At 31.9% G+C, this 10,886-nt stretch overlaps 1 protein-coding gene across 5 annotated transcripts; it reads right to left on the bottom strand.

The window, feature by feature from the left end:
• Positions 1-4,746: 4,746 nt before the first annotated feature.
• Positions 4,747-9,166, bottom strand: LOC133818160 (pseudo histidine-containing phosphotransfer protein 2-like). 5 transcript variants are annotated; one of them, XR_009885803.1, is made up of 6 exons: positions 8,846-9,166; positions 8,498-8,618; positions 8,315-8,345; positions 7,502-7,713; positions 7,068-7,118; positions 4,747-5,052 (listed from the first exon to the last, which is right to left on the bottom strand). XR_009885803.1 is itself a non-coding variant. In XM_062250878.1 (4 exons), the coding sequence occupies exons 1-4, from the start codon at positions 8,906-8,908 to the stop codon at positions 5,028-5,030; spliced, it is 240 nt and encodes a 79-aa protein (XP_062106862.1). In that variant the 5' UTR covers positions 8,909-9,162; the 3' UTR covers positions 4,747-5,027. The 5 variants fall into 5 exon arrangements, 1 of the variants encoding a protein (XP_062106862.1); XR_009885802.1 differs by lacking the exon at positions 7,068-7,118 and having other exon boundaries at positions 8,846-9,161; XR_009885804.1 differs by lacking the exons at positions 7,068-7,118; positions 8,315-8,345 and having other exon boundaries at positions 8,846-9,163.
• Between the last annotated feature and the right edge of the window lie 1,720 nt (positions 9,167-10,886).

A 10,886-nucleotide genomic window follows, 5' to 3' on the forward strand; every position in this document is an offset into this window, starting at 1 on the left:
ATAGTTAATTCATATCGATCATGTCATATATAATCTTTATTGTATACAATACCTTTACCAAATTGTCTATCCACATCAGTAATCTGAATCTAGACTACTTGCATCCCGTATGCTTAGTACCGTACTAGAAACCATTCATTGAAGATTTCTTACTTTAATATGTTACTGAGAATTTTATTCATTGTATATGATCTAATTATCTTGTACTAATACAAGATCATATCCTCATAAATGAATATGAAATTTCTTGATATTCATATATATTATTCAAATAATAATTATAACATTCAAATATAATAAAATTGTACTTTTATTTAAATCAATAAAATGTATTTACATTCTTTTAGGGCATAAATCCTATCAATATTGACTCAGTCTTGGATATTTATTTTATTTATTTAATTTATTATTTAATAATTTTTTTATAGTTTGAATTTTAAATTTTGAATTTATTATTCTTTTATAAATCTATCTGATGGAAAAGAGTTTCTAGAGTCTTCTTTTAAGTTTTACGTTTTCATAGAGAGAGAAATAGATATCGTATTATTTTCTCAATCCCTGAAAATCATGTGAGACTTGAAAATTCCAAGATCTCATGTGTTGAGAATATCTTGTGAATCACTAAAAGTCCCACCATTACTCTATGTGACCACTCGCGACTTGAGGTGTAGAGATCCATTTTGGAAGATCTTGGTTTGAGGATTTTGGAGACTGTTAAGGATTGGATGTTCGTAGAAGATACGAAAAGATAGCGAGAAATCTTTATAGTTGTACAACTGGTAAAATTCCTTATCTTTTCTATGTCATTGATTAATGTACGCATGTTAATGAATCCAATTATTTAAATATTGTTTAAATAATTTTTTTTGAAATCCATGGGCCCACCACCCGTGCATTCCGCTACGCACATGGTAAACCAGTCACCAAGAATTGGTACTGTAATGTCTCAAATTCCCTAATGTGGCTTAGTGCCTGGATTAGGGGACCAGGAGAGCCATAATTGATTTAATATGCGATTATGTGATTATATGCATGATTATGTGAGTTATATTATTATATGATGATAATTTCATGCATGTGGGCCCACTTCTTATTAGAAGGGCATTTTCATAATTTTGGCTCGTTAAAGACATAATTGTATATTTATGTGCATGTATGTGATATATGGGTGAGACCACATTATTATGTGGATATGTTTGAGATATTCGGCACGAGACGATCCTAGGATGCAAGTTAGCGGCTTGGTCATAATGGGGTTAATTACCGGGCTCGGGGTAAGCCTGAGGATAAATTGATGCTTAGTACATTACTAGGAATGAGCGGGTAACGAGCTATGATTTATTAATTATTTTAGGATATTGGAAGTAATGGGAATTGGAGGACGTTAATTATGATTAACGGGATATGTGGGAAATGACAGTCATACCCTTGGGTGGCTTTGAGGAATTAAAATGACCCTAGGGGCATTTTGGTCATTGTGATCATTAGATATGTTCAGCCAAGGAAGGTTTTAGATTACATAGGCAGCAAAAATAGAGTTCCCCTCTCTTATATCTCTCGATCATCTTTCTCTCTTTCCTTCCATTGGATTTTTGAAGCTAGGCTTGAAGCTTAACCTGAGGATTTAAGGCTTGAGAGTTTAGGCTAGTGACCAGCAACTGAAAAGGGTTCAACTCTGGGATTGAGGCAAGGACTTTTAGTTTAAATCTCAAGTTTTTACTCTGTTTTTGAGGTGGTTTATAAGCTTGATATTTGATTGTGTAATTGGGTGTTTGAGGATGTTTTAAGTGTTATAGAATTTGGGATTTGTTGTTAGAATGGTGGTAATGTTGTGGTAATGATTAATTGTGATATTGGGATTGGTTTGGTGAGTTTTGGTTGAGGTTTAGATTGAGAAATATGCAGGGGAGTTGGGTTCGCAGGGTCAAGTCACGACCGAGTTCATGCAAGCGCGACTTGAATGAACCCCACAGTCTCCCCTGGGCTTTGTCTGGCAGGCGCACCACGACCCTCAGAGTCAAGTCGCGGCCCACCCCTGGCACCCAGACAGGGGGCTTCCTGTCTTGGAGGCGCGTCGCGACCCTTGGGGGGCAGGTTGCGGCCCACCTATTCTTTTTGTGTCTGGATGGGTTTTAACTAGTTTGGTGCGCATGTTTTCGAATCTTAAGGCTCGAGATTGAATCTACTAACCGTTTTAGTAAGATTCGAGGTCTCGGGAGCTGGGTTTTAGTTCATGAACATTTTTATTACTTATTTTATTGATGGAATTTCATATTTGGTTATGATTAGGTGACCGCTAAGGGACCTAAGGACTAGATCGTTCTCAATGGTCGTTCTTTATTTATTTTACGCTCGAACTTGAGGTAAAAAAACTGTATCCAGTATGTGACATACATGATTATTGATGAGGCATGTTGAGTGCTCTATATATGGACATTGGTTGCATTGTAAATGTCTGGCAGGGTTGCTTATTTGTGAATGGCACTGACTTATTAGTCAGAAACGGAAACAGTGTTTAGTACTAGTCGGGAAGTTCTAACTTATCAGTCGTGATCGACAATAGTACTGACCGCTGGTCGTATAGAATAGAATTATGAGTCAAGAGCGGCATTAGCGTTCTAACCGCATGCCGAAATGATTAGATCTAATCAACTTGAGCATTAAATGCTTGACCGACCTATTGGTCGAAGAAAACTAAAGAGCTTAGCTAGTCTATGAACACCTAATCAAGGCCCTAAGCCTTATTAGGTAATTTAGGACTTTACTTCTACACATATTCAAAACTAAAATATTGATAAAAAACCAAACCTTTAATTAGCTGCCTTTAGTTTTAACCCACTCAAATCTCAAAATTTTGCAATATTAATGCATCTAAAAAAATAAGAATTAGACATGATAAAATGCAAATATTGAACATATAGAAAAAGTGTAAAAAAGGGACTCACTTGTCCCAGCTGAGAGAGAGGGGAAGGGGGATGATGAGAAGGTGAGTGAGTAATGGTGAGAGGGTGAAAGAGTGAGTAATGGTGAGGAAGGGGATGAGAGGTTCACTTGGCGTAGAGAAAAAAGAAAAGAAAATGCTCCTAGGTGCTGAGAAGAAATGGGGGTGGAAGAAGAAAAGGTATCTCAGAAATCATTTATTCAGTAGCCCTTTTGTCAGCGCGTTCCAATGCGCCAGCAAAACTTAACTTACGCGCCGACACAAGGTAGTTCCTACCAACTTTTTTCACCATTTTTAACATGTAGGAAATTTCCCTCCACACCTTTGCTAGCGCATTATACGCCGGTATAAGTAAAAAATTCCAACCAAAATTATGTTTTCCCGGGACTCCTTTGTCGACGCGATATACTAGTACTCTAGACACCAACAAAACATAACTATGCCAGCACACTACTCCAATGACGCCAACAATGAGTTTCTACACCGACATCTCATGTCGTTGGTGAAAAGGTGATTGGGTGCTTGATTTCCATTGTCTTTTTACCAATGCGTTAAAAATAAAGGCGTCGACAAAAGGTTGTCTTTTGTCGGCACACTTTACAAGAGGCACCGGCAAAACCGTTATTGGTTGTAATAACAAAAATCTTTAATCCTATTTTGTTGAAGAGGCATATTGAATCCTATTAAAGTATATAAAAATTATAGTACATGACCCAAAATAATGATATTAAGAAGCTAATGTTATGATTTTTAAAATTGTAGAGAAATGACATTTTTATATTGTTGATTACCTAAATTGTCATTTTTTTATAATTTATTTATTTATTTAGAAGTGTATGACTTTAATATAGTGGTATATGTATATTAGTTTTGTTTAATTAATTTTTATTTTAAAGTTATATTGATTTTTTAAGTTTTTTATGGGTTATTGTTATATTATTTTCCAACTAGTGTATATGTTTTTTTGTGGTATGCTATATCTTTTTTTTTTATATATATTTAGTTTTTATCTTATTATACATAATGGTAGTATATAATTTTGTATCGTGATTTATACATTTTAATAGTAGTATATAATTTTGTTAGCATAATATATATTTTTTTGTAATAATTTTGTAAGTTTTGTTGGTATATTATTTTTCAACTCAAAATATGTATTTTGTGGTATGATATATCTTGCAACAACCCATAAAAAAAATAAAAATAATCCCAAAATAAAATAATTAAACAAAACTAATATACATATATCATAAAATTATAATTTGTTAAAAGACATATTTGATAATATGTAATATTAAAAATGTAATTAGCCTATTTTACTACAAAATAAAAAAATATGAACATCTACTTACTTTCGCAAGTTATCACTACTACAAATATGAGATTTTCCGACAGTTTTTAACTGTCGTTATTGAGCAATGACGACAGTCGACTAACTGTCGTATTTGCCTATGCCGGCGTAGGGTAGCTACGCCGACAGTTAATAAGTGTTGTCGTTACTGGCTACGCCGACAGTTAATATGTGTCGTCATTGCTGGCTACGCCGACAGTTAATACGTGTCGCCGTTGCTGGCAATGCCGACAGTTAATAGATGTCGCTATTGCTGACAACGCCGACAGTTAATAGGTGTCGTCGTTGCTGACAACGCCAACAATTAATAGGTGTCGCCATAACATTAAATTTATATATATAATAATTTTTCGATATATATTTTTTAAAACTTTTAATTATATTTTTAACAAGTGAAGTTTGATATAAATTTAAATAAAAAAATTACTCACATAATTAATTATTATTACCATACTTTGTAAAAAAAATTATATTTATCATAATAAAAATTCATATACATACAACATTTATTCATACAATTGAAATGTAAATAATACATCTAATCCCCATGAGACTAAATAAGTCTCAATGAAAATTCATTATAATTCTCAATAAAAATTCATTATTCTCGATGTAAATAATACATCAAACCCTCACTCTACATAATTCTTACAAGCAAGAAAGAAAATAATACCCAACAACTTGAAGAAGAATTTCGTGTTGCCTTGGTTCTCTTATATAATTGTCTTGGTTTTCTTAAATATCCAAGTAGAGTTTTAGCCTACAATACAGAATAAACACCATTAAAGTTAAACCAAAACTAAAATAAATAAAGAACTTGAGGTTGCAGAATAAATAAAAAGGATGATTGTGGTTTTCAGTCACAAAAATAATTTATATAAAAGTTGTATTTTTCTTATCAAATTGGATAGTCTTATGGCTTAAGTAGTTAGTCTTAATTTTTTTTTTTTTTTGAGTGAAATTCATAGAATTTTATTGGGCAAACAGCCAAGATGAAGCAAAAACATCAAACATAAAGAGTTTTAAGGCCACAGACATGAAGGCAAACCAGGCCACCAAACTCTAGGGGAATCAAGAGATAATGCAAGTTTTGCTAAGGAATGAGCTGTAGAATTACTAACTCTATTACAATGACCAATGGAAATGCATACCTGTCAGTCTCAATTTAAAAGTGCTCAAGCTAGTTAGTTTATGAAATCACATAGACATTAACAAACCAAATTACCAATAATTCATAGCACATTATATACAATAAACATCGAGAAATTAATATACATATATACACATATAAAGACATGCCCTGTGTAGGTAATATGCATAAGATTCTAAGTCCATAGTACTTAGCAAGAAAAGAAAAGATAATATAATTGTAAATAAGAGCACCAAGAACATAAATATAATAGATCATTAATATGTAACACAAGCATACCAGGTGACATTTGTTAAAGTTATTAAAGTAACACAACGAGCATACCAAACAAAATTGTTAAAGTAATACAACGAGTTGTGAATAAGCCTAATCCAAATTTATAAATCTAATTCACATTTGAAAGTCTACGCAAAATAGAAAATCATAATTTCTTTTGGTCAAGCATATATATTTCTTTTAATAAATAGCCATATAATTATGAATTCTATGCAAGCGCAACATTTTTAACAAAGTGATAATCAATCCATTTTAGAAGATTTTCAATTGTTTAAATAATACATTGTTTCAACTAAGGCCATCCAACATGGTAAAAACAATCACAGTTTGGAAGAAAAAAATAACTTAGATATTATTTAAGTAAGAAAATGATCAAACTATTAGACTACAATGATAATAGCACAAAGTCTTCAGCACTAACAGAGTAGACACAATACAAATATGCCATAGAATACCAAATATAAAATTATATACAGGGTACCAAAAGCCACCAACAGAAGAATCTATATATATATACCCTAAATCTAAATAATCATAATAGAATCAAAAGCAAAGTATCCAACAAAAAATATAAATACATAATATACACTAAAATCAATAAATCTAAAAAAAATCAAGATATTATTTATGCTTTAGACAAAAACTTCAAATTAATGCAAATAATCTTTCAACGTAAAATAAATTAAGCCTCAAAACAATAAAACACATCTTGGAGCCTCAGAACATTGAAACAATAATCCAGTTTCAAATTTATATAATGATTTCTCAAATTCAAACATGCTCAAAAACACACTTGAGAGAGCATCTTCGTCCCTACGATGGAACCCTATGCAAAAGCTATTGTGCTACAATTCCACAACCCTCTTGCAAAAGCTAGTTTTTTTTTGTTGTCATATTCAATATATGACTGCTTGAGCTTTATTTGAATATAAATGAAAGTAAAACATTAATCTTTCATAATCTAAACCATTCATACTATTTTTTATGATTTGGTTAGTGTAGTTAAGGTCTTCAAGCAAAAAAAAATAAAAAATTTATCTCTTGTCCCATTATTTTTAATTACATTGCTAAATTTAAAACGGACAACACTTCCTCTATATTTGTAACACAACCATCTGTCAATATCAATTCAAACAACAAACAAATTTTCTTCCTTATATCTCCCCCAGCATGCAATTATATATATCACAGAACCTACTTCACTAAAACATGCAAGTTCTCAACCTTCCGTTATCACCGCAGCACACAATTATAATCCCATAACCTACTTCACTATGGATGAATATTTAAGATATTCAAACTCCTCTAACATACACTTGTATAATATTAAAAAGAATAAAAGAATATACCTCTTCCAATCAATATCAAGCTTTTCTAATGCTTCTCACTAATTCCACTACCTAAAAATAAAATTACGGCTTGAAATATTATAACATGGAATATGTTGTACTCAAAAGTAATACAAGTATGAATGAGAACCTAAAAAAGTGTTGTGCTCAAATAAATGCTAGTCCAAAATAATGAAACTTAGAGTCCAATATAACTATGAATTATCAAGCAATATGCTAATAATGTCAAACTTTTGTATAGCATTTTATACTATTGAACCTAAACGTGATCACAAGAACCAAAAGTGATGCTCCATGTTATAAATGTAAGTGTGCTATGTCAATTTTAAGTGCAATATATGTAAGTGTACTATGTCATAAACAAGCTAATATAATAGTTAGCACCAAATACCCTTTCCTTGGGGATTATTTTAGTAATGAATTGACAAACTTACTTATGAATGCACCCGCGCGCAGCAGACTATTCCTTAACCCTTTAAGATACCACTTTGGATAGTAGACCATATGATTGACCGGTTGAATCCGGAGTATGGCGAATATCAGGGAGAAAAAAAATGCACTGAGTATATTTATGGCTGCTCCAACTGCTATATCAATTAAAGAAGCCATATTTCCACTTCAAGGACCTAAAGGGTTGTTCTATAAACTAAAGACAGAAAAAGAAAAAAGGAAATGAGCTTGAAAACTATGAATCAACCCACATGCATCACAAAAGATTTTGGTCCAGTCATTTATATAATATGAAACAAACTGCAAGGACTTAAAAAACTTAAACAATATTTGCACAGAAAAAAAACATGGTTCATGTTGAAAAAAGACTGATTTAATATTTCTTCTTTTTTACTTGTATAGTAAAGGTTCTCGTAGATACATGAACCAAGTCATCTCTTCCAATAATTAACATAGAAAATAACCCATAGCATAGTAAACAAAACATGGTTGATGACCATAAATCTTTTTGACATTTTGGCAGAGGGTTTAGTAGGTGCTTCATCAATTTCCGAGTTCAAGTGCTTTGGGGAATATGCATAATCAGTACCCTCTGTTTAATAGAAATGCAGAGTTGGTACTGCAGCACATTAAGTGTATTTTATCAAACACTTTGTGTGCAACTTAAAATCCAAACAATAACACATAATTATTTACTACAAATTTGAACCCTAAACTTTGAGACTTTAGGATTTTAAACTTTGAAATCTTTAAATCTATACAGAATTATATATAAACATATATATAAATATATATACCTTAAAATCAAAACTGGTTTTTTCTTCGTAGCTAATCAGAGAGAGAGAAAACAAAGTTAATAACACATGAATATATATATATATAACTTTTAATGATGAATTAATAAGTAATGCATATATATATATATATATATATATATACTAATTAGTTCATAATTGATTAGGATTGGGTAGGGAACTGACAGTGCTTGGTCCAGGTTATAGATGAGTCTAGATGAATCTCGGTAGCCACTTCCTCTACAAAATTAGGATTAGCATCATCTTGCAGATCCTCCAACTTGATAAATTGTTCATCTAGAAATCCCTGAAAATCATTGTTTAAAATAAAATCACATTAATATATTATATACTCATATATATAAGTAATTTTATTACAAATTCAAAGGGTTCATCATCATTTTTCTTTCTGATAGATTAATGATTACTCTTCATGATCATAAAGAAAGATAGAGGATACTAGAGACACAAATACGAATATATATATATATATATACTTGTGTGAAAAAAATCTGAAGAGGAAAATCTAATTACCTGATCAAAGAGAGACTGCCTCATTACGGCAATCTGCTTGCGCATCTGGTTACTTCTATCCATATATATTTATATATATCAGGATTATATGTGTATATATGAATCTGAAAAGGGGTAGAGAGAGAAATGGAACAGGTGAAAGAGTTAGTAGTGTAGATGAAAAATGAAGAGAGGAGAGAAAGTGAGTCGCATAGAGAGGAGAGGAGAGAGGGCGGGTCAGAGAGAGAGAGGGAGGTCGGAGGACACGGACAGGAAAAGAGAATAGGGAAAAAAAAAGAGGGAAGAGCGAAAAAGCAAATTGGGGGGAAATATTAGCGGCTGAATTTTTTGAATGTAGATATGCCAATAGCTTATAGCTGTCGCTATATTGTGCCTTCGTTAGCTTGCTTCATTCAAAAAATTCAGACTACTTTATAATTTTTCAATAGTTATACATTTTTGTTGGGTTTTATGCCTTAATTAAAATCCAAATTCTTTGTAATCTCATTTTATTATCAATAAAAGAATAGAATGTTAGAATTATTATAATGAACTAATACAATCATAGGTTTAATTCCATAATACACAATCATTAATTATGTGCCTAATTTTACACTAATAACCATAATGGGATGGTTAATAAATTAACTATATGTTAGAGGCACATGAGAGCACCCTTAATACTATAGTTGGCCCATTAAATTATAGTATACCATAAAAAGGACCACTTAAGCCCTATTAGTAAATATAACCCCTTAGGGTTATAAGGGTATGTCATGTATTTATATGAGTGATTGGTGTTAGAAGTGGTCATGAGGATATATGGTAATAAGAAGAAAAGGGGATAGCTCCACAAGTGCTCTCTAGGCTTTGCTCAAGTTTGGTGATCTTGGTGGTGATTCTCTTTGAAGTTCTTGAAGCAAAATGGCTCACATGGAAGGATTAGGAGGTATGTGCATTTATTGATTTTGATGCTCTAAATAAATACTTGATCTTGCATTTATGATTATGAGTATGGTTGGTGATTAAAGTTTGCATTTAATGCTCATAATCTATGTCATTGTTTTTCAACAATTGGTATCAGAGCCAAAGTTATTGATTTTAGAGCTCAAAATTTTTTCATAAACCCATATTCTCAAATCTGAAATTTATGATGTTTTTTCGGATTAATAAGTTTGATGTTGTGTGAATATGAGTTTTATTCCTTCAAATGTGTTCATATATGTCTTGGGAGCATTTTGTTTACATTTTCCATTGAGGTATATATGAGTTTTAACAATGGAGAAACCCATTTCGGATTCATCATTTTTTGGTGTATTATTTTGTGTTTTTGGAGTAAATGGGTATTGGAAAATGATAGAGGATTAAAAATGGAACAAAACCCCAAAACGGCGTCGCATTTGGTGGTCGGAGCTGTTATTTACGACCGGGTTGCGAACCGGGTCCGATTGACCCGAAAACCAGACCCACGGGTCAAATTTGAGTGACAGGGGTGAAAAAAACGACATGTCGTTCAGGCCATGGTTTACTGGGTTGGCAAACTACATGTCGTTTTCCCTCTGTCAGGCAGAAAACTACATGTCGTTTTTCTGATGTTTTCAGCCCTTTTCTGCGCAAAACGACAGGTCGTTTCTGACCTATGCTGCGCGTCGTTTCATCCAAACGACATGTCGTTTTTGGAAAACGACATGCCGTACGGCCCTATTAAAAAATAATAATAATTTTTTTTTTTAAATAAAAAAAAAAATTGAGGGCGCGTGGGGCGCGTGTAGAGTATTTTTTGGGCCATTTTTCATATTTTTATGAATTTTTTAATTTTCTATCATTTTTGGGTATGTACAATACTAATGCATGAATTTTATTCATATTTTGGTTATTAATTTTAGTATTGTGGCATAAATTTTGTAATTTATTTCAACAATTAGTGCTTATTTTCTTGGCTATCGTAAGATTAAGCATGGAAAATTGTTTGGTAATGAGGAACACTTAAATATTAATTTATTTAAGTATTGTATTTTCCTCCAAATAACATTAAGATCCTTATAAGTAATTAATTATCCTA

The sequence above is a fragment of the Humulus lupulus genome, chromosome 2 (genome assembly GCF_963169125.1).
Source record: "Humulus lupulus chromosome 2, drHumLupu1.1, whole genome shotgun sequence".
NCBI lineage: Eukaryota > Viridiplantae > Streptophyta > Magnoliopsida > Rosales > Cannabaceae > Humulus > Humulus lupulus.